The sequence below is a fragment of the Papilio xuthus genome, unplaced genomic scaffold (assembly GCF_000836235.2).
Source record: "Papilio xuthus unplaced genomic scaffold, Pxut_1.1 DF826938.1, whole genome shotgun sequence".
NCBI lineage: Eukaryota > Metazoa > Arthropoda > Insecta > Lepidoptera > Papilionidae > Papilio > Papilio xuthus.
Genome location: NW_013531711.1, coordinates 4,079,262 through 4,107,242, shown reverse-complemented (window position 1 = coordinate 4,107,242; position 27,981 = coordinate 4,079,262). Strand labels below are relative to the sequence as shown.

Below are 27,981 nucleotides of genomic sequence, written 5' to 3'. Positions count from 1 at the left end.
AAGTATTGTGTCATGCAGCTGTTTATACCTTAAGGTCCCGATGCACGATCCGCCTCTCGTGACAGTATTCGACGGCGGAGAGAATCTGCCAGAACTTCCGACGCGCGGCCTGCTCCGCCATACGACCATACCTTGCGATATAATCTGTTGACAAATATTTTGCTTTTAATATAAATTGTAATAATAGTAATCAAATACACCTTACTCTTCTCAATTGTACAAGCCAGTGACCAAGTCATAGCGGAACGGACATATAATCTAGACAAACATTATCCTCGTCAAGCCTCGATAGAATTTATTTAAATTAATGTATCAAGGTTAAACAACTAAACAATACACACAATATAAATGAAATAAAATTAAAAGAGAGCGTCAGTTGCTCAGGGGTTAAGCACTTGACTTGTAATAGTCCTGGGTTTGAATAACGCCATGTACCAATGTGATTTTCGATTTAGATATGTACATTTTATCAAAGGTTCTTAGGGTGAAGGAAAATATCGTTATGCGCCTGCACATATCTGCGAAGAAATTCAAAGATATCGGTAAACTCAACAAACTCGCACTGGGCCCGCGTGGTTAACTATGGCCTACTCATCCCCTAATATAGGGTACGCTCCGAGCCCCTCAGTGCGGACATATAGTGAACCGATGATGATAATAATAAAGTGAAGATTTAAATTAGTAAAAAAATCTTTTTAAAACAAGTACCAAACAGTTTAATTGAAATAGAAAATTACAATTAATTGAATAAATAAAATGTAGACATAAAGTTTTTCTAATTAAATCGTCTAATTTAATTGTTAGGGGCCAGGGTTAGAGACAAGGACGACCTCCAATAAATACCTAGACAGCCATGTAGACGTTTTAAATACAAACAGTATATCCAATGATAGTTTGTAGAGGTTATTTTAACGTCCTCTGACCTTAGTTTAACCGTGAAAAGTCTTTATTAGTCACAAAATATATGAATTAAAAGGTAATTAGTAGACTAATAACTGAGCTACTGGTTTACTTAATTTTTAAACAGCGAATCACTAATTAGCGGTATTGGTGGTCTCTAATCTTGATTTTGACAAGGAAAGGAGAAATTGAAATTATTTAGTAAAACAAACAGACAAACTATAGAAATAGATTTCAAACTGTCATATTTATAGGCCTTGAAAAGCTAATGATTGTGCCTTTGAAATTAATTTCTTAATGTAATTATTTTTAGAATGACAAAGACTTATCCGTAGTGAAGCCGTGCATAAAATCATCAAGAAGAAAGATGTAAAATTGTTTCAAGTGAAGCGACGTGTGGGAGAAGGGTATGTTGCGTTGGGCCATATTTTTTTCTTTTCATTTTATTTCATTTAATTGCCAGCATCGTTTTAGTTGATGAAATTCAGCCGTAAGCATTTTGTAAAGTTGAAAACTAGAGCGTGTCGTCGTCTTGCGTATACAACTATTACGCAAGTTTTTACATTTCACATTAAAACGAAATTGTACTAAGTTGTTTATAAATGAAAATGAGTATATGTACGTCAAATAAAACGTCAGGTTTAATAAATGAAGTATAAATCCAAGTTCATTAGGGTTCCGTACCCCATAGGAAAAAGACGGAACCCTTATAGGATCCGTCCGTCTGTCTGTTGAGACCCTTTTTTTAAACACTGACATTTAAAAGACCTTGTAAAGACGTACCTTGTTTTGAATAAAATACAATTTCTAACTAATCAAGGTACAAAGACAATACATCCCTGACCTATTCAATATAAAAACAATGAAATTGAATTATTATTTCGTGCAAGGTGTCTTGTTCTATTTTAATGAAATTCCTTGCAAAGTAGATTGCGTTGGCACCGATTGTTTTCGGGAACGAAGTCAGCTGTGCGCGAAATTGCCCTTTCCCCGCCACTCCCAGCCCTCCCCGTACCCCTTTGAACCTGGCCAGTGACGTCATTGCGAGCCTGCTGACGTCATACACAAAACGACCAAGAAAGATCCTTAATCGATCTCGAAACGGACGGCCCAGTAATTGACTTTTCAGTCCTTTGAATTTTTAAACTATGCAAAGATAGCAGATCTTTGTCTATATCAATTTTAACTAATCTAGATACAGTTTTTATTTATTTAAGTATAATATTTGTCCTTGGGGATTTATACATCCTTTATATTCGAACATAAATATTTACTTTATTTATCTAATCTTAAAAAGAACATTAACCTTATTTTTACTATCAAAAATAAAGAATAAGTTAACGTTTGCGGTTTTAACTTAACACGTGACATCATTATCTATGTTTCGTCATACGGTTAAAATATTATAAAGTATTATTTTAACCATGAAAAAAATATGAATATTTTTTCTGTGTATTTTTCAATGACGTCCTCTCAGATACGAGCCTGTTTGAATAGGATCGCTGCGCCGCACACATTAATTACACATTTTTAACAATTCATCGTGCCGTGATAAATAACCGATGCCACGATATTCAATGACAAGCTTTCAAAATTCAAGCACAAATTGGAACTCTGATTAATTTTAATTTTTCAGAAATATTTAAAGCATTTATTACCCTCAATTAATGATATCTAAACCTTAAATGCGGATTTAATATCAAACACATCTTTGAATTTCTTCTCAAATATCAACACAAACACGATGTTTTCCTTACCCTTAAAACGTCGTTTTGCGTACGTAATGGAAAATTAAATTAATAAAGTTAGTACTTACCAAAAATTTCACCTTTACTAGCATACTCCGAAACAATGTAGATCATGTTTTTAGTTTCCATAACCTGTAACAAATTAAAAAATAACATTTAATTATGTAACTTAACCGCAAGTTAAACTCGGTTTAACCCAAAGGAAACATTAGATAGTTATCTTATTTCCTCACATGGCCACTGTTAAAATACGTAAGGCTTTAAAGAATTAAAAAAAAACAAAATAATTTTAAAAACTTTGATAACACTGACTTGTGAATTGTTGTTGTTTACTGAATTTACCTTCGAATGTTGCCTAATAGATGAATAATTTTGATACAAATTACGATAACAACAATTATTTCACTAACTTGTCGTGTAGTTTGTACAAAAACACGGAAAATTTCATTTACAAATATTACAATAGTTATTTTTAGACCATTAACACTTATATTTATGATTTATAACACTATAAATTACACTCATTGGTGTAAAATAATTAGAATATTGCGTGACCTTAAATCTGTATTTTTATACTTTCAGTAAACGTCAATGGAGCCCAAACTTTATCAAAAAATCAAGGCATTGGAGTTATTTTCGCGCAATAATTATTCAAAATAAAACGTCGAAAAAGGTTATACGGAAATGTTGCAATTAATAAGCTGGGTCAAATTATAGAACAAAAAGTTAGACCCGGTTTCGTATTTACTGTTTAGGTTCTAAATAATAAATAAATATCGTATATGGCTTCTTGTTTATTTGAAATAGGGTTATCATAGAAGTCCTATGCTAATTTGGAATCCGACTTCTAAAAGTAAATTAAAATGTTAAACTAACATTAAATGTATATATTTGTATATGTTTTTTTTCGTAAAACACAAAACAAGTGACCCGCCATTTACATTAATCCTAAAATATCTAAATAAAAGGAAGTATAATTTGAAACAAAACATAAACAAATGACGTCAACGGTCTATTGTAACGGAAACAACACTTCCTTGTTATTAAAAAACTAATAATAAGAAGCCCTTATGTTAACATAGAGTTGTTTTACAAAGGTCAAACAAAACTTCCGTAATCAAATCGACGTGATAATCATATGGTTTACTTAAAGTGCGCTACACACGTGAAATTCTAACTGTACAGTTTAACTTAAGGCGTGTAGGCAAAATTGAGAACTGTGCAGTTTATCTGTTTACAGTCAGACTGTACAGTTAAAACTGAAATTGTGTAGAGGTCTGCTATACGCAATAAATATAAAGATAATGACATCCTCTTACCAAACTGTATTTGTTCAATTTATGATTTAAAAATTTCTTAATGAAACTTTCTTTAAATAATCGATATACTAAAAGCTTATAATTAATTAATATTGATTACTAAAAATGTTAACAGAAACCATGGACCAAATCTAATATAAATTAAACAAAGGTAGCTGAAACTTCGATATACTTCTTTCTACAAAATTATCTCCTCTTCGAAATAATGCCGGTGATATCACATCAAATACAAAAAAATGGTTTTGTAATTGATTTAGTATAAAAAGTCATTGTTGAGGTAAATTACCAGAATGATCACAATTATTACAAGACGGCATTCCCCATAGTTTGTCCGAACTAAAAATAAAATTATTGCTACCGTCAAATATACAGCGTGTCCCAAAATTCAACGATAAAACTGTAATGGTGCATAGCCAGATCGATAACTACATGGGGAAAAATACTAAAAAAATCCAACTCTTTTTGTTTAAAAGTTATATTAACTTTTGTAACTTTTCTTATAATTTGATACCCTCCACCATATGATAATATGAAGATATTCCGGCACTTTTTGGTATTAATTGAAGTTAAAAATTGGATCAAAACATTCGTAACTTAAGCACAAAAACTAATTAACTTTGTCATATTTCTTGAAATTTTAGAACATTTTAACTTTTGACCCATTTTGACGTGCATGTATGAAGAGTACCACGGCACTAAATTACAAAAGTAGGCGCAACGTATAAAGATTCTAAAATGCTACAATACAATGATAAAACCTGAGAAAAATGTAAGAAATTAATTACTAAGAACAAACAGTGATTATTTTGATTATTGTAATATTCCAAGAAGAACAAGAATTTGAAAGGGTTGGATTTCTTTTAGCATCTTTCCCCGTGTAGTTATCCATCTGAATATGCAACATTACAGTTTAATTGTTGAATTTTGGGACACGCTGTATATTGCTACGAAGGCCAAAGTATTCGGGATATTCTATTGTCGTGTTTAAACACACTTCGCCGATGAACTGACCGCAGAGTCGTAAAACTTCATGCCATTATAAATATCCCGGTGAGTCAATGTTTATGTCTTGTCGTTCACGGCCATTGTTTTACATTTTACTCACTGCCGCTTTTAAATATCGAACTAGATCTATATTATTTTGTTGTTTTACTTCCTTAATATTTTAATTTCCAAATTACAAGACAGTTCTTGTTATTCCGCTTGCGGTATGTTCCAAACTCTTTATGAAACGCGAATCAATGTGTTTTTTATACCACATGCATACTGAAAAACATAGGATCATATAAAAACGTACATTTCGTGAAAACTATGAAATAAGATTTACAAAACCAATTTTAGAACTAATTATTTATATGCACATAGTTTTTTCAGATTTAATCGCATTTTATGAATACATTTCCGATGTTTTGAGTTTCCTACAACATTCATGGTCACTGCGCAAGTTTTTGATGCTTGTAAAATTAGTTCAATTAGACTCATAATATATTTGAAATAAGCATATTTTAATATGACCTTATAAAGTTAATTTACATTTATTTACATAATATTTCATATTGGTTTTTAAGAACATTAATACATATATAAATAAGAATTTGAGGATAATTTGTAATTTAAAGTAACAAGTCTATAATTAAAAATAATCAAAATATCTTACTAATCACACTAATATTATAAATGCGAATGTTTGGATAGATGGATAAATGTTTCTTTAAAGGTATCTCCAGAACGACTGAACAAATCTCGATGTAACTTAAACATAGATGTAGAACGTAGACTGGAAGAACATATAGCCTACTACTTTTTTTTTCATTTCACGAACACGGAGCCACGAGCGACAGCGAGTAATGGTGTAATTTGTATATTTCAAGTAAAAATTTCCGCTGAAACTCAAAAATTTTTTTTATTAAGATTTTTAGCACACAAACAACTGATTTTTATTATTATAGACTTTGTATTACGTACATTGTAAAATAACCATGCGTACATAATTGCATTGGAAATACAAAACGCGGATGTTTGACCGTAATGATAACATCAAACGGATATACTGCCCCTTCCCGCGTTTTAAGGACGCGCCTCGGTTCATACGTATGTACACACGCCGTAGAAATGTTTATACAACTTGGTTCAGTTCATTCACTGTTTAATTCTACAACGCTATTGAAAACCATTGAGTAAGCCATTGTTTGAAAACAATTTTGTTATCGTTCACCGGTTATATTAAAATTGCTTTTACCCATTCAATGTTAGGTACCACCTAACCTTTGTATATTCATGTTAGCGAAGGTTTTGTAATGTTTCTGTAGACTGTAATATTAGTAAACTAAACGTACGGAAAAGCTATAATATTTTCCTCACAAGTGAAAATAGAAGCGTGTGAATATTTTGTAGGTTCTGAACAACATTTCAAGTTTTTATTTATTTGTATTTGGCACGTTAATTAAGAAATTTTGTGTGAGAAATTAATATTTAATTGATACATAATTAATCCATCGATTAATTTATTTAAATAACAACATTCGCTTCAAACTTCCAGGTCACTTCAATTAAGATAAGTAAATAAGCTTATATACGAAACACGTGAACCGCCTGAAAGGTTGAAGTTAGATGTTGGTACAGTGCCGTACAGTCACGTTTTCATTTAAGCATGTAAATGTATCGATAAGCAATTATTGTGCTATTTTTGTAGCATTACTAATAAATACACAGTACAGCAGAATTTTGAAATATCAAAGCCATAAATTTATCAAAATAATATAATAAAAATATTCCAAATATTTTAATAAAGCTACTGAATAACACAACATAAAACATGCGAATTTGATGCGAATAACAGGTATACAGTATATGCTAATAATTATTTTAATTATACACAAACAAAAATTAAAAACATTTCCAAACAATTACAATAATACTCTGATGGATCTTTTGTTTTTTTTTGTCATTTATGTGTACGACTGTACAACGTTTCCGAGGGCGATGCACGACAAATCAATTAACGTTCGCCATGTTTAGAGTGGAACAAACAGGTGCCGGCAAAGGTCCGATACTCGCTAATGTAAACCTTGTGATTCTGACGTGCTTCTAATTAACATCAAGCTTGTTAATCAACAACACTAAATCAATGTCACAGATTGACTTACATTATATACCATTTGCATATGACAAGTCAAGCAATAATACCATACCATACATACAATTGACCTTTCCTTTGATTTTTTTTTCTTGCAAAAGTATTTTTTTGCGATTCAACAAAGTTATAACAATTTAAAAATGCGCTTCTAAACTGGATGCCGAAGGCAAGCCGAAAGCTGGCGACACTCGTTACGTCACATCATTAACTTTGACGTCGTCTTTTATTTATAAACAAAATAAGGTTTTGAAAATTCTTTCTCCACTATGGTTCTGACGATTTCTAATAAGTAATTTAAAACTTTTATCTCCACTGACAGGTTAACCAAAAATTTTGCTTGGTAGGTCCAAGGTGACATGAAAATGAAATTAAATAAATAGATTCATTGAAGTAATAGTATACAATGAAGTCATAGGCACATGTATATAACACAATTACATAACACAATAAGTGTTCAGTTCATTATTGTTAAGAAGCAAAAACAACAATTTCCTGTATGAGGAAGTAATGCGGGTAAGCGCAGTCGGCTTCAGTGCAGTGCAATGTGTTGTTATGTAAAACATGACACATACAAAACATTATACATTTATTTATTATATTCCGTTTACATAAGCCTATGTTAAAGTACACTTCTTAATGTTTCATTTTTAAAATTGTAAATGGAATTAAAAGTAATACAGATAATTAAGTAATTTGTAAGCGCAGAGAAATTATTAGCGACGAAAAAATTATAATATGTAAAATTATTATTATTATAATGCTTATTATTATAATAGTTTGATAATTTGAGAAAGTTGGGAATAGAATTAAATAATGATGCTCCGAGTCATTCTTCTTATTGAAGAGCCCACTTCCTTATCAAAGGCAGACAGTTTGCCAAAATTCCTTTAGGCGTGATTATAACGAGGAGGAACAATTAGGCGTTACAAGCAATTCTTTGGTCATATACGCTTGAAGAAAATTGTTAATAAGATCCATTCATTACGTTAATTACTTGATATTTTACTTTATTTATAAAGTTGAAACTGTATTTACAATTAGGAAGTTATAACAGGGTATAGTTTCATTGCTTCAAGTTGCAATGTTCGACATTCCGTAGTATTTGTTAGCTAGCGTGTTAGGAATTGTGTTAATTGCTATAAATATCGGCTTCAATGATTACGAAAAATTTTAAAACGCAACGAGAAGTAATCTCTATATCGTATACTATATCGTTTCAACAGACACAACTACGGTTTTAAGATAATTTCCTAATAAAAATACTTTCTAACATAACTTTTAGTAAATTCAGTTAATTAAATAAAATTAAAAAAAAATGTTTTTTCTGTAAACAGATAAGCTTACTACAATTGCATCGAGAATTTTAAGGTTTTTATATCTGTACGAAAACAAAAAGCGATTTAATGCCTGTCTGATTACATGGTCTTATATCTCCTAGTGATTTGTGAACTACAATATATCAGACCACAACATACTTCCAGACACATATTTAATCTACTTTAGTAATCTTGATTCTACTTTCTTTTGTTACGTAAACAATCTGCTAGATTATAAATAACAACGATAAGACTAATCAGAATGTCACTTCATAGTTAAAAAGATTTACAACACCAATTTGGCAAGAGCCTTGCAATATCTATTATACTTTCACCTATGTACGTATGTCATTAGAAAGCTACTTTTATTATAAACAGAACGATTAACGGTGGTACATAAAGTTACATATAATATTGAGGCTAAGAAGACATTACTATGACTAGGCAAACAACTTTATACTCACATTTTTTTATACACATAACATGAAATTACGTTATGTCCTAGATTTGCAAACATGTCATGCGTTGTTAACAACGTGTATTAATACAACTGTCGTGTTCAGTGAAGCAACGCGCGCCTAAATAGCGTATCAACCAAATACTGCTAGTGTACGATTAACTTAGCCAGTTACTGTTAATTTAAACGAATTTGTTCCGCTTACAGCTAACGGGTAACTTACGACAATGACAGTTATATGACTTGTGGCCAAGTAGTGTTAAATCAAAAGAATCTTACTAATATTATAAATGCAAATGATCCAATTGAAGGTTATATGTTTGTTTGAAGGTATCTCCAATCTCTGTATGAATCTCTGCGAATTTTAACATAGATGTAGACCATAGTATGAGAAAACATGTAGGCTACTAATTAAGTTTTTTATTATTTCCGCCCGGACAGAGTAGCGGGCGATAGCTAGTATATTTTTAAGTAAGTACTAATATTAGCTAACCACCACACTTCTAGATAAGTCGACAACAACCTTAAGCAAAAATGTACATACAGATATGGACATTTATATACGTGTATAAAGAAAAAAATTCATAACCATTGTGTCTAGTTCACTGTTGTAGATTTATGAGCACACAATTAAGTAATGTTTATCATAATTCACAAAAAAATACAGGAAGTAACTATACCCAAATTAGGATCTAGAAGTTCGCAGATCTATAGATCAGGGATTTGACAGTTCGGTGCCTGTAAATTAACATTATAAAATAACGCAACGCATCTGCAATTGCGTATGTCTATTGGCAACGGTCACTTCGCTATTTCAGCGTTTCCAGGTGGCCGTTCGCTCGTTTGCCACCTTATGATATAAAAAAAAACCGACAAGGATATCTAACCCGGTGGTCATAAGTCATACTAAATTATAATAGCTCACTAACGCCCTCCTGTCAATGTCAATGAATGTCATGAGATCCTTTTCGTACTGTAGCTGTGATGTCATTTTTTTCTTTTATGTCTTTTTCTATGTCCATGAAGGTTTTACATTTTATTAACAGAACAAACCAATATCAGACTCTTTCGGCCTATACTACGTTGTTTGACTATAGAAGGTTAATTATATGATTTCGACTAAGATTTAAAAAAAAATAATTACCTGATAAAGCTTAATAATATGAGGATGGTCCAGCCTTTTCATGATGTCCACTTCTCGGTAGACCTTTTGAAGGTTGCCGGCGTCTAATTGTGATTTATCTATTATCTTAATTGCTACCTGTAACAATATAAAACATAAGTTAAAAACAGATCATAAAACTTGTATTAATTTAAAATTGTGCCTTCTTTTCAACATTTTTCTGTAACGTTAAAATAATTTTTAAGGATCCGCCAGTGCTTAATGTAATATTTTTTGTCTGTTTCTAACCAGATAACTATTCAATTGTGACGTTAAATTACGTCAGATCTTGTCATTCCATTGCCAACCTATGGCAACATTGTGCAAGGAAATTCTTCAGTCATCAGCTTTGAAGTGTGGGCGTATTGTTTACACGCCGTGATCATTACGCAGTTTCCAGATCTTACTTCGACCTTAATTTATAAATTCAAATTCAAAGCTGAAGCGTTTAATATTAACGTATTTTGTTAAGTTATGTTGTTTAATTAGGAGATAACAATAGTTTTAATATATTAATACCCAAAATAAGAATTAATAACTGAAGCTAGGAACACTTGTTTAAAATTCAAGTTTGGTAGCTTAAAAGCCTCTCTAAGGCTATATTTATAGCTCATATTATTCTTTAAAGCCATTCATTATTTTATTTATTACATAAATTCATAAATTCTTACAAAATGCTGTATTTCAGCAAATATTTGTACGAACAAGTATTTGCGCAAAGTAATTGAAGCAGTGTCCTTGCGTGACATTACTCCACATTCAAGGTAAAAGTGCAATGTTTCATACTAGGTCGACGTTCCTATCAAACGATCAAACTTGTCTGTATGTAGATGACCTTTGTATATTTAAGATAATAGTCTAATCCACTTAAGTGAGTTAGTTGAATGATATATAAGCAATTTATCATTTACGTCACTTTATTAAATATTTAGTTAATATCAATATAATGTAATTAAAAATAATATTTGCACATAATAAACTCACTATAAGGCATTCTACTGGTTGGGTGGTGCATTACCATAGAATTTGAATAGTAATTACGGACTCCAATAATACTTCAAGAGTTGTAAGGCGTATAATTTTTCTTGGATATTTTAATGTCTAAATCACCTGCAAATAATAACAAATGTATTTTGTAGAAACAGAACCAATATCTTGAAACTTGGAGTAAACTAAAATCGAGCACTAATAATTGTAAGCAGAAAATTCATCCAAACTTTTGTCCTCCAGTTAGAAAAGAACAGTTGTAGCGGGTAGCTGTCAGACAAAGAGGCGTTGACGTCAAAATGGACGTCACTTGCCCCAGACGATTGAGCCAATTGACGTGATTGGAGCGACCTCTACACAGACCACTCAATAAAATATCTAATAAAAGAAAGTTACTAATATTTCAAAGGAAATGGTACGACCGTAGAATTTAAATAAGTAACGTAGAGATGTTCATGTAAATTAAATCAATGGAATCTTTTTAATGTTACTTTGTCCAGGAACTTCTACTTTTACTGAAACACGAATAAGAAATGAATAAACTAAGTCAGTCTCCTTCTATGTTCATTCCCTTACCTAATATACAAAGGGCAAGAATAATTCAATTTTCAAATTATTATTTTCAGTGCGTCTCGATATGCGTGTTTCTTTAATTAATTGCGTACAATTTAAGATTGATATTAAAATTCTCGTTCACTGTCACTCACAAAGTCGTCTAATGTCTCTTATTTTCGATTTAGTAACATATTTTTGAGACCAACTGCCTCAGAACAAATGGACTTAGCTGATTCGTCTGATTTTAGATACGAAGGCAACTGCAGAAAACAGGACGGACGATGTATTTGCGGCATTGCGAATCGAACTGGTAGTAGAGGACGATGTGCCGACATTGACCCCAATGTGATGGTAACACGTGTCTCCCACGTCACTAAACCTGTCATTACTTCAGCCCGATGATAGATTAGGTTACGGTCATAACAAACGTAACACCATTTAGACCACATGTTATAAATCTTTTGATGTTTACAGTCTTCTCTGAGTTATGTTACGTCATAGGTTCTTAGTTAGTTTATCGTGTAATTAATAGAAGAATCGTTTATTTTTAATATTGCAATAAATTATCATAAACAAATGAAATCAAAATTATAAATGCGAAAGTTTACTTGGATGGATGGGTGTTTGAAGGTATCTCCGGAGCAGCTGAATAGGCTATGTATAACATAATCTGGAAAAACACGTAGGTTTTTTTGAGCATATTTTTATTACGCGAGGACAGAGTCGCGGGTGAGAGCTAGTCAGTAATAAGAGATCAATAACCATAGATTTCTCTATACATTTTGCTATATTAAAGGTTTCAAAAATCCATTCGTTCCATTGCTACTTAAATAAAATTTTAAAATAAAGACTTTTTGGTAAAAGTCAGTCTTCTTGTACCCAAAATCACGTTACATTATTATTCGCTAGGAACGCATTATCATAAACAGCTGACGCACCTGTGCTCTTCGCAACGTCATCAGCTAATGGTGCAAGCAATAACATCGCATGATAAAGCCACTCCAGCAAACACATTCATTATGTTGACCTCAAAACTGACTACAATTTGAGGACAAACTTCTTAGTGTCATTTTTATAATTTACAGAATAACTCAACTTTAAATGGTTTTATATTTTAAATATAAAAAATGTATTCATTTAGATTTATTTCATGTAGCGAAATCTTAATAGAAACATTTACGGGTCGAATTTATTTTCTAGTGCAATTCGCAAATTGTAGCCGCAAAATTTTAAACGGCAAAATGAATCACGAATGTTGATATATACTTGTAGAACGAAATGAAAGCCATTTTGAAATGTACTTAATTTCCGTTGGGTCGTATTTTAAAATTAATGATTCCTAAATAAATACCTCTGTAACCCATACAGGTAAGCGGACATTAAGGTTTTTCCGGCATTAAGACGCTATTTCTCCGATACTTCTTGACTAGGCTTTTTGTAAGCCAACACCAGAGTACGACCACGGGCTTCTAGTTTATGTTTTTTAAACTCGGAACTGTCATACTCATAATCGTTTTGAAATTGCTTTTGTAGTCGTTTAGTGTTGATTTTACACTAAGGAACTGCACACAGCTCTAAATTAGAACTTCTAATTGCAGCAGCAATATTAGTTGCTTTGACTTAATATTTCGTTTATATTAAATGGATAGACGGTGAGCATATTATTTTCTTTTAGTACATATATTTTACGCTTTTTTATGGAGCAACCCTTGAACCGTTTAAAAACTTGCCATAAATTGCCTCGTTACGAGTCCCGCCTGCTTCGAGCAATGAAATAAACAATCTAATTAGTAGTTGTAACCGTGCTGTTGTTTGAACGAACCCAACTTTAGGCATTTTAATTATTTTTAACTTAAAATAACCTATATCATATTTAAGATTTAATTTTTAAATGAGCAGAAGCGTTAATTAGTTATTAAAGGTGAATATTTTATAAATTATTTACATTACTATTACGCATTAAACTGATAAATATGAAAATGAATTGTATACAACAGCCTAACATACGCACCATACAGTTGTTTCCTTTAGTAAAAAAAATATGTAATCCAAGCTGCTCTTTCCATCCATTCTTTTCTTTGTAAATAATTTCATCCGTATTTTATCTATTTATTAAGTTTGTTTTAGTGTGTATGTTCCTAAGTAAAACATATTCGTGAAGTAGATATCTCGCTTAAGTATTTCTTAAACAATAAATCAATGTCTAGTAAGAGAGAAGTGGTTCTGTGCTAATCCGTGCGAAAAACGATTTCATTTTTACACAATGATGAGACTCTTTAACGATAACATTCTTTGTAACAGATACAGTATGTTCATTGATATGAGTCAATAACAAAATCATATCTCACGATCTTATAACCTTGTTTAGTTTTATAAAAACATTGTGAGTAATCTTGAAAAATGTTTAACGAGCATTTCATGACATTCTTCAAACATGAAAAAAATATATGTACGTCAAGTATTTATATTGACTATATACGTTTTGTCCCATATTTCTTTCCCCGCCACTCACCTGTCATGTGGGTCAATAACCTAGATGTTATTGAACCGTCTAAGTCAAAGTGTAGGGGAAGGGTAACGCAGGAAGGCGCGGGTGGGATTTACAAAGGAATGACTCTGCAAAGTTACGATTTATTTTCTTTGATTTTGTCACTATCAGTAAAAAGTAAAAGTAATTTCTTGTCAAAGAACATTATATTTTCTTGTCATTATATCTCAATTTTCATTTAAATCTATAGTTTTTTATAGTGTATTTTCTTATTTCGTTGTAGGTAAATGGTAACCATGGGTTACCATTGGCTGGGTTAAACTTACTTGACAAAGGGTAAGATATAGCGTCTATAAAGCAATAAGGATGAAGTAATAATTAAGGGACGTTATCCCAAAACAATGATCTAATCAAGGCATCGAATCCATTGAATATCGCAAGCAATAATTTGCAGATGCTAATAATGATTATTCGGAACTCAATGACCCTGTAAGGTTAACGAACTGACAGAAAGACAAACTATTTCGGAAGTAATACGTGATGGAATATCGAGATATTATATCCAAATAAATAATTGAACTTCCGGATTAAATGTGCAGAGGTGAATAAAGTTATCAGTCGTGTTATCACAACACATTGATAAACTTTTTAAACGGATCTACGTTATTGCTTTGTTTTTATTTTTTAGTTATTCTTTATAAATAATTGTATTATTTTTCTCGTAAAGTAAAATATACTGAAAAATAGTAATTGCTAGTTTTTTCTTAGATTTGAATTTGATACTGCAAATTAATGCCTCTCTAAACATCTGTGTACGCATACAATTTTATACGACATGCATACATTTAGTTTTGTTTTTAAAATAATTTACATATATGTGTGAATAGGATTTGTAAAAGAACACTCCGTACAACAGGCAGCAATTGCTATACAAGGTAACAAAATTAAAGACAAAATTAACAAATACAAAATCATTAGTAGTAAAATTAGTAATTTCCAATTAGAGCGTGAAATTAAGAATAGCTGCTTCAAACGGAAAACAGCATTGAATAATTAGCAACGCGATATAAACGACGTGACGTCACGTGAAGCGAATCCGATATCAAGGTCTGCATCACACCGCGATCAAACGATTTTACTAGTATCGGAACGTACGTAAACATGAGTAAAATTGATTATGGACCTAAACCCATTGACACAGAGATAAGATTTGGTTGCATGTGTGACACGAAGATCTTGTCATCAAATGTTAGCCAATAATTTTCGATATGGTAATTTGAATAAGGAAAGCTTCTTGCGGTCCACAGGGTGTTATTATACCCCAACCGTCATAGAACTGCGATGACCAACAATACAATTTTTGTAAATCAAGCTGTTGCTGATAACAAAAAACATTTTTTTTTAATTTTAGCCTATGCAGACTCAAATTTAAAAGTCTGTCCGTAAAGCCGTGTTTGTTCCGATTAATATCCGGAACGGCTGAACCGATTTTGACGGAACTTTGACGGGAATTTAGCTGATACAGGCTGATTTAATATAGGCTTCTTTTTTAATTTTGTAGTCACATAAAAAGACTAGCCACTCGTTTAATAATCTACTTTCTTTATAAAACTAAAGATTAATGTTCTATAGAAACTAAAAGTATTATACAATACCATTTTTTCATAGTTGAGTGACGTGCGAAAAGTAAGTGCGACCTTTACAAACGTTCAGACGAAAGCCATTTCATGTCAATAGAAAAGGGTGCCGTTTAAGCTAAAAGCTAAAAGAGAACGAGTAGATAGAGTTGAATGTTTTCTTCTGTTAATACGAAACGCGCAAGTCTAAATTTATTGACTTTGAAATTACGATAGATACGAAAATAGAAGCATCGAAATTAGCACTAGTCTAAGCCTAGGTTTAGAAAAGATTTAGGCATTAGAGCTCAGACTTTAGTTGAGCTGCGGTAGCGTAATACAGGATAAGTCACGGGTTTACGCGCACAATTTTAATTACGGTTAACCCTAAAAGGCGTTGTTGGGTGAAGTAAGGTACTGGACCGTAAAAACGTTTCATTTTACACTAAATGCTTCTACGATAGCTAAATAAAATAACTCACTAGCAACTGTATAGAATTTTTTTAAACTATTTTAATAGGTCAGATTTTAATTTCTAATTACGATAGTTAAAAATACACTAAAAACTACGTATCCCTTTTCAGTTTTACTTCTTTTGTCATTCAATCTTTGGTGTATCATATCTCATTGTTTCATTTTTATCTGTTAAGAAGATTGGGGCTCGCTCGATAAATTCTCTGTATATATTAGACTTGTGGTTGTAGATAGGTCTAAACCTTGTCAGCTTATCTTAAACCTTACTCGATACCATTGACACTTGATCCCCGTAATGTTTATATCGCTAGTATTATATATACAATCAATAAAAATGTCACAATGTGTGACGCACGTTAACATCGTCATCGCGTATTAATTTGATTAGCAAATCGTAAAATATTATCTGTATTTCAGCGACTAACAACGAGCCAACGGAATATACCAACGACTTTAATGTTCATAATTGTATCTCTAATTACATTACAGGTGAATATATAGATATTCATATAAGTGTTGTCATAAAATTTAAGTTGTCTAGAATAATTTTCCACCATGATTTTCGTTAAAAATAAAAAAAAGGTGTAACTTTATCGCTCCAAATTGAAATTCGTAATTTGTAAATAACAGATATCGGATGTTTTACTTTTCTTATCAAGCGAAATAATTATTTTTATCGTTATTTTATTAATAGATCGCAAGGACTTCTTAGCTATTGGATTAATCGGAAACTTCCCCGGAAACTAACATTCTTTTTTGGATGCTGCAAATCCGCTAAATAAATCAATCAGGATAGGAACTCAAAGCGTTTTCGTATCAAATATAACAGTTTACGTTTTTAAGCATTGTCATAAACTGGTTAATGATTTAATTTATAAGCCATGAACAATATTTAGAACAGCTTTGTTGTATTATTTAAATGTATTCAGAACAGCAAATTAATCAAATCTTATCATAATTTATATCTTACACAGATTAAAAACATACCTATATAACTATATATTGTTGCTACTTTAAAATGAGATATAAATTATCGATGCATACTTTGATTAAGATAACCTGAAAAACATCACAAAACAAAAATATGTTATTGAACTAAGACTCTTCTTTTTCGTGTTTTAGGTTATGTTTAGTTTTATAAGTAAAATGTATTATTCCTTTGTACATAACGAAATGAAAGATCTTATATATTTTTAACAACAGGCACAAGTAATTACATAAGAGAACCTGTTTACAGGTATGAGTTTGAAATCAGCTGCTTGAAGTTGTCCAGCTGACCATTTTAAAATATTCATAAAGACACCTGCTCGAATTAAAGAGCAAGTATACATTTTTATAAGTAAATAGTTGTAAATCCTTTAACTTACAAAAGATGAACTGTCACAATAATAATTCTAAATCGAAATATTTAAACTTGGTTATCTTCCTTTAAGAGTCGCCTACAGTTTCTTGGAGGGCATTTGACAATAGTCACTACACTCGATAGGTATGTGGAAAGAACAAAAAGAATAACTAACTATACGGAAAATCCCATAGTTTAATCTTATGTTAAGACTTCTCAGAGTACTTTTTTATGTATGTATGTTAAATGATATAATCTTACTTCCTACTAATATTATAAATTCAAATGTTTAGAGGGATGAATGTTTGTTAGAAGGTATCTCCAGAACGGATCCCTCTGAAACTTGGCTACATATTAGGTTTTTTAATTGCGCGGACATAATCGCGGGCGACAGTTAGTAATAAATACAACCACATTTCAATTTCTTATTAGTTAATGATAAGTTAAGACCGCTGACCCTATTTTATTCAGTAGTTCAACCTAAAAACCTTAATAAGTTTATCATTTTTATTGATATTACTGATAAAGCACTGTAAAATGTATTTTGCGTTTTCAACAAAATCCTTTTTGTGTATTTTTCTTAATTTTTCAAAAAACCTTTTTTCATATTGAAAAATACTTGTACCACTTTATCTATATTTAATTTAAAGCGATAAAATAAAGTATATTTGTATTACTGGCAACATTTTGTCATATCATATTGACCGATAGGAGAAAAAGAGCAATTGATACATATCACATAAAAATATAATTCAAATTGCATCTCATACGGCTCAAGAAAGTTGTTTAAACCCATTTTTAATATGCTTAAAATTACTATATATACCAGCATTTTAGTAAATAATGGAACGTCACAAAACACATTAAAAACTTTTATGTTTAATTTTATCTAAGTACTAACTGTTGCCCGCGATTTCAACTGAAACAAAAAAATGTGTGTATACCGTAAGCTACTCCAAACTGTAATCTCTTTTAAATTTAATACAGAACCATCGCGAATTAATTACTATAAATATAGTTAGTGTTTACATATAGATAAAAAACAAAAACAAATAACAACTTTTATTAGTGACAGTTAACTTGGTCACCCTACTATATGCCTTTCTTATTAAACAGCTGTAGATGAGTTTGCCTACAAACAGCAGGCGATAGACGATTGCGTCAATGCTTATCTTTTAATTGTGATAAAATCATAAGACAACGAACTGGAGTATTAAAACTATTGACGCACCTGCGATTTGATTGGCGTTGAATCATTTGTCAACTTAATGACCTTAATTAACGATTGAACAAGGTAAATACTACCTACATAATATAATAGCTCTTACTTTAAACCTTAAGTAAATTGAAAGTTAACTTAAGGGAAGGTATTATTAATGATTAAAACGTATATAATTAATTAGTTTTATTAATTTCATAGAATCATGTTAGCAGAAATGTTTAGAATCAGAACGTAGTTAAATAAACGATGTGTCGTGAACTTAGTTTCCTAGTTAGGAGGACGTGCAACCCTCGACCGAATTCAGTGTGATCAACAAGTCTAGACGGCGATCAATACCAGCGTGTGAGCGAGAGAGAATAGGCGCGAGAGGGACAGATGCTCGTTTCCCGTTCCTTGTTCAGGCTTCGCTCGAGATACGACTGTCGATGGAATCGTTTTTCATTTCCACCTAAACACCATAAAATTAGTTTAAGGAAAGTTCTTGATATCATATTTTAGTTCAGTCTATTTATTTACTGTTAATAATTGCACACATGCTAAAAATATTTTACGTCGTAAAAATATTTTTAATTAAAACTAAGTTAAAAGAATTTGATAGTAAAAATTACTTTCATCGACAACGTAAAAATATATTTTCGTATCATCATATTTTCATATCATGTTAAAGCTGAAAATAGCTTTTACGAATTATATTTTACAACATTATCAAATAACATTAAAATATATTATACATTTTAGCGATTCCATTAACTACAAACCATTCAAAATCACTCGGGTTGTAAAGATGACGTTAAGTAGCACCCACCTACCCTTATGTACGTAGTACGCTACGTCGGGGAGCATAGTACCCTCCATTCTAGTGCCACCCCAAACCCAACGCCCCCACAGCCTCGGCCTAGACATCAGACAAGTTTTTTTCCAACGCTACAACCGACACGCATTGAATTTAATTTAACAGAGCCCGTCGTTGCATTTCATTCTTTATAACGAATACTTCAGTTTTATTTTGTTTTTCATGAAATGTTGAGTGAACAGTGAATGGCAGTATACAATTAATACACTACGTGTCATAACCTAATTTCGCTATAAAATAACGTTGGTAATATAATTTTATTAGAACATAGAAATATTATCTTCAACTTAAAGTATTATGTCGATAGTGTTTTGTTTACATTTCCAAGTTTATATACATTATTTACATCAACAGTATAGAACACAAACACATAGTTGATTGACGTCACAACATAACATAATGTTAAGTAAAGCTCGTTTGATCTCATCCAATTGGATTGTCTCTACATTTTCTACAACTTTCATCAGTTCCGTTTGCATTTACATTGACTCCAATCATTTAAAGAGGAGACAGTGATTAACAATTTTACGCACACAATAAATTAAAAGCAAAACCTCGTTGAATAAATAAATTCATAAAAGTATGAAACACAGATAGTAATGTTCCTACAAGACAGGTAATGTTGTATAAAGGATTGTATTCTAAAGACATTTTATTGGACATCATAAAAATATTTTAAACAAACATGAGAGATAAAAGGAAAGTTACTGTGGCAAAAGCATCTGAAAAACAAAACGCAGAAGACGGTGTTGAGGGTGACCGCGAAACTGCAGAATACAGATAACGTCGAGGCACTGACGCAGAAATCCAAAATAGATAACGTATTTGCGTCAAGCGAACATTTTTCAAGCGGCCCAGTGTAAACGGAGCGCGTGCCATACGGAACGATTTCCTGGCAGAATATTCGCAACACTTATATGTGCACATCACGCATCGCGGGCATGTTCCCGCTTTATTTTAAAACTTCTTGCAACGCGAACGATTGCTGGAATAAAAGCAAACATTGCCTTAAATGAATTATGCTTCGGGGAGATATCAAACTACCAAAAAATTCGCTAGAAACGAAAAAATTGGAAAACCATATTGCTATGAAATGAAAAATGAATTAAGCCATGGCCACAAGAGTATGTGCGACAAAATAGACAAATCAAATAAAAAGACGTGAGGTATCTTTAGCATCAAATCAGCTATTTACTACTACGTATTATTATGTTTTAAACTTAAGTAAGTTAGTTAACCAAAGTACAATCCAAGTGTGAACATTGCTTACGTGATATGTCTCGGTGCAACAAATCATTTGACAATCAGAAACTTGCAGCATCGTGATCATGTCTCATCGATCGTGATGGCTATCGCGATGCACGACTTACCGTGGTTTAATGAGACCGAATCGGCGTTTAAACATATTGTTATCTTTGTTTTGTTTACGTTAATGACAGAGATGACGATATGTTTTATACAGAGATATTGGTATCAGAAACCTACAGTTAATTAATTTCTCCCGCCGGTATCGAGCTAATGATACACCAGCTCATAACATAAATTTGTTACGGACCACTGCATGTTCTTTTGCATTTCAAATAGTATAATTTAGTAGTGTTATAACGCTAATTATTTTTTAATTAATGACTGACTGGAAAACTCATAACTAAAATAAACATACAGACCAATTGGGAATCTCCTACTTGAAGTCGGTTAATAGAGTAATAATGTAGTAAGGTAATTTCAACAGTAACAATTTTTAGACATTAATAACTATAATCATTTGCCGTGAATGACGTACTTTCGTTACAAAGTCCAGTGTCAGAATGTATAGTGATGGGGATACATACGTCGACATTTTAGCAAGGCTAGTGTTGGGTCAATACACTGCCACAATTTCCGCTTTCCTTCCAATACATTAGAGAAGAAATATTCTTATTATTTAATTTAAAAATCAACTTGCAAACGTAAGTTCTAATCTATAACAATATCTTCGCAAGATATTGGTTGCCTAGTATGATAATTAATCAATTCATTTTTGACGTCAGCAACTAATGATTGCATATTATGTTTAAAGCTGTAATAATTAGTTACAACGTCAAATCTACCTTCCAACGAAGATTTTGGATGGTAAAATGTTTTATATGTGTTTTTGCAGAGGAAAACCACGATAAAATATAATTTAAAATACTTATAATGCTAGTACTTACCACGTACTAAGTATATAATTGAAATATTAACACATAAACCCGGACTTGCACAAATACGGAAATAATATCAAGTTTAAAACTGCGACGATTTTCGTTAAAAGGTTTTTGTTCGTTGCGGTCAATCGTTACCGAATAGGTACTATTCTGCAAAAAGTTTATCTTCGCACATACAGGCTGTTACGTTATTTTCTCCGCTATCGATATTGCTTTTTCTTGAGGAAAATAAAGTTTTACGACTGTATTACTGAGGCACAAAAACTTACAGCATTGCTGTCTTACTTGGATGAAGAAAAACAAGCGGTTGGTTCTATCGATCTAACCACATTCAGTTATAACATCGGAAAACCACATTTACGGAACACGCTTTACATAAACAACTCTATATTATGTACATTGATAAGCTAATTTAAAACATCGGTAACATATTTAGAGTATTTTGATAAGCTGTCTTATTACTTGTTTCCACTGTCTAAACACTTGTATAAAAACTACCATCTCTTTGATTCTCATATATTTCATTAAAAGAGTTTCTATAATGGAATTTTACAGTAATTTAAAACATCACTGGAATATTAAACCAAAGAAAAATATTATATAAAATTCCTATACCGCCATATCGATATCGAGGCAACTGTCAAGACAAAACGGTGACCGTCACCTTGGCGTTAATGGCTAGTACGGGAAAAAAGTTAAATAATAAAAACAAGATGCGTGCATCCGAACAAGGTCGTTGTATTTCTGGACACGGCAGCTAACGCTCGACCTCAACCAACTAACTATACTGAATCGCTGATTGATGGTTATGTTCCTCGAATTATTTCGCAGATGCTCTCTCATTAACCACTTATGAAACATTATTTATGCAATCGTTTTCAATTTAAAATTATCTGTTAAATAAACAAACGCCTAACTTTTTTCCATGTAACAATAATATTCTAATTTCGTTCATAAATTGATAAAGGAACACAATTGGTTGAATGAGTTGTACAATCTAAAAGTACTTACTAAGACGGTTTTTACCTAATATTTCATAATGATTAAGAAATACACATATGTAAAAGGCAAAACAACTAAAAGATTAAATGCCGTCAAAACCTCATATATGTATATCTATAGGCACAATAGGACATAAATTAAATCGCTTAATGAATTTTCAGACGTCCGTTACGAACGCAACCGGTGAGTCATTCACTATGGCGGGGTATTCGGCCAACGACCCACTTCGGTAGTGTTGCCATTTCAACGAATTAGATTTCTAGATCTAGAAAAGTTTTATAATCTAGGTACCACCTCGGAATATATTCTAAAACAACAATTTCTTAAGGAAAAAAAATGAATTACTAGATAACAATTTAAAGATAAGTTAAAGTTTTAATTTGATAACGTTAATTCCATTTAATGTAGAAATACTTATGTAAATAGTTTAAATAAAAAACATTACCGTTTTGATACAAAATACCTAATTCGAAATTCTACCTTAGATAGTATTATAATATTTTTTTATGTTATTCAATAAGGAATATTATATTTTTATTTGATTTATTATCTGCTAATTTATTAAGCGAAACAAAACTGGGTGATGGCAACTTTCAATCAATATAAAGGTTAATAACTGAGATTATCCGGAACGTTTTGGTCGCATCAAGTTTTCAAACAAATCTTAAAATAACATTATAAATATTTATAATTATATAAAATTTTCCTTCAATTTTTATTAGACAAAGTTCACAAGCTATATTTGGTTTATTATTATGACGAATTCAGTTCTACTCTTTTTTTTTCATTTTACTCATTATACTCTAAACCTCATGATATAAATTTCGTAGCGTCAAAACGACCATCAAATTTAAACAAGACGATGCGGCCAGACTGACCTCTTTAGTGGCTTTTATCTTGAGCAGCGTCGTGCTTTGTAGACACGTTAAGTCCTGCCTCTTAGCTACTCGTCACCAGCAGTCATTACGAGAAACAGACTAAATACAAACGTGCAGAACAGGCCACTTACAAAAAAAACTCAAAATACAACTTTTTTCTAAATGGACAGTTCGTTCAACTTTTTTTTAACTAACAAAGACAAGTAATGTGGTTATCACGAGATAATTCTGTATTATTTAAATCCAGAATGACTCTTACAAACAGCGCACGTGTACATTTGCAATAATAAACACAATGCTAAGTTATCCTGACCGTAATTACATTTATCTTTCACGGTTTTATCTCGTGATGTCTGACATGGTCACAAGTATGTCAACAAACTGCGATCGGATAAATAAACGAATTGCAAACAATACACTCTTAAGCCAGCTACAAACGTTCAATTTGAAATGACAGATGAATCAAACTGTTTATTTAAAACTAAAACTTTAACTATCAGTTGAATTGTACAGTTAAAGTTTTGCCTACCCACGTACAACTTTAACAGTCAAACTGTTCAGTCAAAATTGTAGAAACTGAGCGTATGTAGCGGGCATTATATCCTGGCGTAAAATAAATATGACAAGAATATTTCACACACATGCTAAACCTGTCTAATCCCAGACACAAAAAGATGTAATTCATAAAACAATATAATCATTAAAATCAGTAACTAAAAACTCGTATTATAATTTTAATGAACAGATCCATTATCATCTTATGCTTTACGTGTTACGAGACTCACCCAAAATGCAACAGATATACTTAACATTAATAAGTTTATCTCTACTTTGAGCAACAACTCCTTATTTGTGCTCTAATCTTAAATATTCAGCATCAATTACGAAACCATAAAAGTTATCTAAAAATAAACGACAGAGTTTTAATTCAAACTTTACACGTGATAAACAACTCTCAACTCTTTTATAGTTTACTTATTTTAAGTTCTGTTATCGCGATTGACCCTATTATTATAATGTGTTTTACATTGACGAGACTGTTTAGTGTGGTAGAATTTTCAAATAAGGGCTTCGGGGTAATTTATAAAAATTTTATTCTGAAAATAAATCGTTACAGCTTTTAGAATTTATCTATTAATGCATTTGTTTTCCTGTGAATAAGTATAAATAAACACCTAACATTCAGATAGAAAAGTCACCTAAAATAAGTAAATAAAACATTTAAGATAGCTTACAAAAATTGCATGGACCATCTGAAATTGTTGACATAATTTAGAGTAGAACCAAAGTAAAACCAATTTCTATTGTTTAGTAACAAGACCCATTTCGAAATAGAATATCATGTGAAGTGCCGCTCTAATTATGAGTAATGTATTAACCGGTCTAGTCTAGACATACTTCACGTCATTTACACCTGAGGTATGCCTACATCTTGCCAGGTATTCGTCGATCGTTACCGGTATAATCTATAAACATTGCTGTCTGATGATTGGTGGTATATGAATGTCTTTGTCTTTCAACGTTATACAGTTTCCGCGTTTTTCAATATGGCAACACTTTAATAGAGTCATAATAAAACTATAGCAATTTACATTTATCTAAAGTGAGAGAAAGTGCAGATTATTTTACGCAATCATATTAATTAAATGATTCTTAAGAATTTATGTACCCAATACATCATCAGAAAAGGTTAATATAAGGTCTTCGTAAGGTAATGAAAAAATAAATAAACAAAACGCCAAAGATCATTGGACGTCTGAAAACAAATGAATGATAGTCTCAATTGTTTGTTGCCATTGATCTAAATTTCATCCTTTTAATATTCAATTGTTTTACGAACAATGTTCCCTTGGCCAACATTCTTATCCATATTGGCATTCCATTCTCATCTTATCATATCCTAAACATTATTTCCATGTCTCTATCATAGTTTACGTAGACATTAGATAATACATATCTCAAAGAATCGTTTTATACATCACTGTGTATTAAAACAAAGAAACCGAAATTCATGACAATGATTAGATGGAATTCGTATTGTTCACAATTCCAAAGATGTAACCGTATTAAATTACCTCAACAAAATTTGTACAAATTTATGTCGTTACAATACAAAAATTAAGACACGTTATAATTATATATCCGTAAGACTTTTTGTAGGCGAAGGAAGTTTTTACTTTATATTTTGTTTCCTGTATATCGGTGAAGCAAAAATAAATCATTTAGTAAAGTCTATTTTAGGTAATATAGTGCTACAGATTAATTTCCTATATTGACCTTTGGTCTTAGATTTTGAAATCAATTATCCCTTATCACATTAAAGTATCTAATAACTGAGAGTATCTTTTGGTACATTAATATATCAAACTTCCCCGTCCTTAGTGAATGAGTCATATCAAACAGGAAACAATAGCGATAAACATGTCCACCGACGCGTAAACCCAAGCGTACCTCATGTAAAGCGCCCACATTAATTCCTTTACAAGGTTCGCCGTGAGCCAACCCAGACGTTGATATTTTGCAATTCAATTCGTTTAAGGCGAAATCACAAAAAAAAAATACGCAAAAGGCACCTTTGACTTGACTTGACGAGAAGGGCGTTAACCTGATCGGAGAAAAATCTTTGTTATTGTTCTTATCCACGACATAAAATATATATACAGTAGGTTCATAATTACTAAATCTTGATAATAAGTGACCTAAAAGCGCTTCCCGACGGGAGCTCTTATACTAAGTTAAGTACCTGTCTAACAATAAGCAATTTCGGCTGTTTTTTCAAGATGTTTGCGATTTTCTCCTGTAATTTCGTAATTTGGATTCACATGTTACAAAATGTATACGAGTAAAATACAATGCGATCTTAGCGAATACCTATAAGGATTAGAAATAGTGCTATAAGGGAAGAATGTTGTTTAAAAGAGAATGTTCTGAGTACCGTTTAAAAAGCCTTGTTTATGAAAAACTAAATACTATATACGTTTAGGTTTCAGGCAGAAGAAATCTACTTTAACTTATAATAATGTAAAAAAAATCCGTCTGCGTTTCACTGTATGCTGCACGATCATTATTACACGCAACATTTTATTTTTATTGTCTTTTCTGTTTACATTACATTACTAAGTATTCCGACATAGGTACATTCTTCAAAATAATTTAAACTTGTTTTTTCCTTTATTTTTCTAACATCATTCATAAACCATTCGTTACTGCTTCTATCCCACTTAGTCTTATTAAAACAGGAGCTTTGTGTAATCCTCATAATAAATCCACACTAAGGAAGGACTCGTTGAATGTGGTAGTATGTTTTTCTTAAATAAATTCAATGGTTTTAGTCTAAAATATGTAATAAACCATCTATCCTTACGTAATTAGCAGTTACAAAAAAAATCTTCTAAATTATAATTCTGTAACCAAGTTGTAGTTAAAGCGACAAAAATAGTTTATAATTAATAAAAAGAAAAACAAATATTTTTCCTTACCTCAGTCTTCGTAATTCGATGTCGCGCTAATTTAACAACGGCAAAATTTCCTTTGCCTATAGTCCTTTCTATATCATAAAAACCCACCCTTATTGGGGTTTTCGCAGGACGTTCTCGATCCGCCATTGTTGTTTTTGAAATCATCAATTTGATAATGGAATATCTAACACATCACCAAGTAGAAGGTTTGTATTGAAACATAATACTTTTCAGTACCATACAGTATCACTTCTATACATTGTCAGTTACATAGACTAACATTAGTTACCTATCTTCCAACACACAAGGCTTTATCTATGTTTCTCAAACGTCATCAGTACCTGATGATTAGTTGGCTACATACATTTTCACGTGATTTAGCGTATTATTAAGACGCGAATGCATTATATTGTTAATTAAAAACAGATGAATTAAAATCCAATCAGAATTCAATCCAACAAAACAACAGCGATAAAACCGATAAACGTTTATTTAAGTCCACAATCACTATTTAATTTAACACAATAATTTGTGTATAAACGTATTTACAAATTATATAAAATCGCGTAGAGGCGGCGTGCGCGTATTTGATATTTACAGCGCCATATCACGCCGCCGCCTCGCCGGCTGTTAACCGGGTACTGAACTGAACTTGACTGAACTCGTGCTCGTGTGCCGCTGCCGACTTCTCGAGTCGAGAGAGCGAGACTCTGGCTCGAGTCGAATCGAGTACTCGTGCCCTCATGCAGAATTGAGCATTCTACCTGACGCGACGTAACACGCGCGCTTCGAGCGGCCATGTTGCTTCTCTACGTGACGTCATTGCGAACACAACTATAATATCTACATGCATATAGTGCTTAGAATAATACCCAAACTTTA

General features: G+C 31.7%; 1 protein-coding gene across 1 annotated transcript in view; it reads right to left on the bottom strand.

The window, feature by feature from the left end:
• The window catches only part of Sik2 (Salt-inducible kinase 2), a 47,176-nt gene extending 19,261 nt beyond the window's left edge, over positions 1-27,915 (bottom strand). The window contains exons 1-4 of the mRNA XM_013317541.1: positions 27,121-27,915; positions 10,021-10,137; positions 2,717-2,780; positions 29-144 (exon numbers count right to left, since the gene is read on the bottom strand). Coding sequence (XP_013172995.1) covers positions 29-144; positions 2,717-2,780; positions 10,021-10,137; positions 27,121-27,264 — 441 coding nt within the window. The 5' untranslated portion in view covers positions 27,265-27,915. The remainder of the gene's footprint in view (positions 1-28; positions 145-2,716; positions 2,781-10,020; positions 10,138-27,120) is intronic.
• Positions 27,916-27,981: the final 66 nt, after the last annotated feature.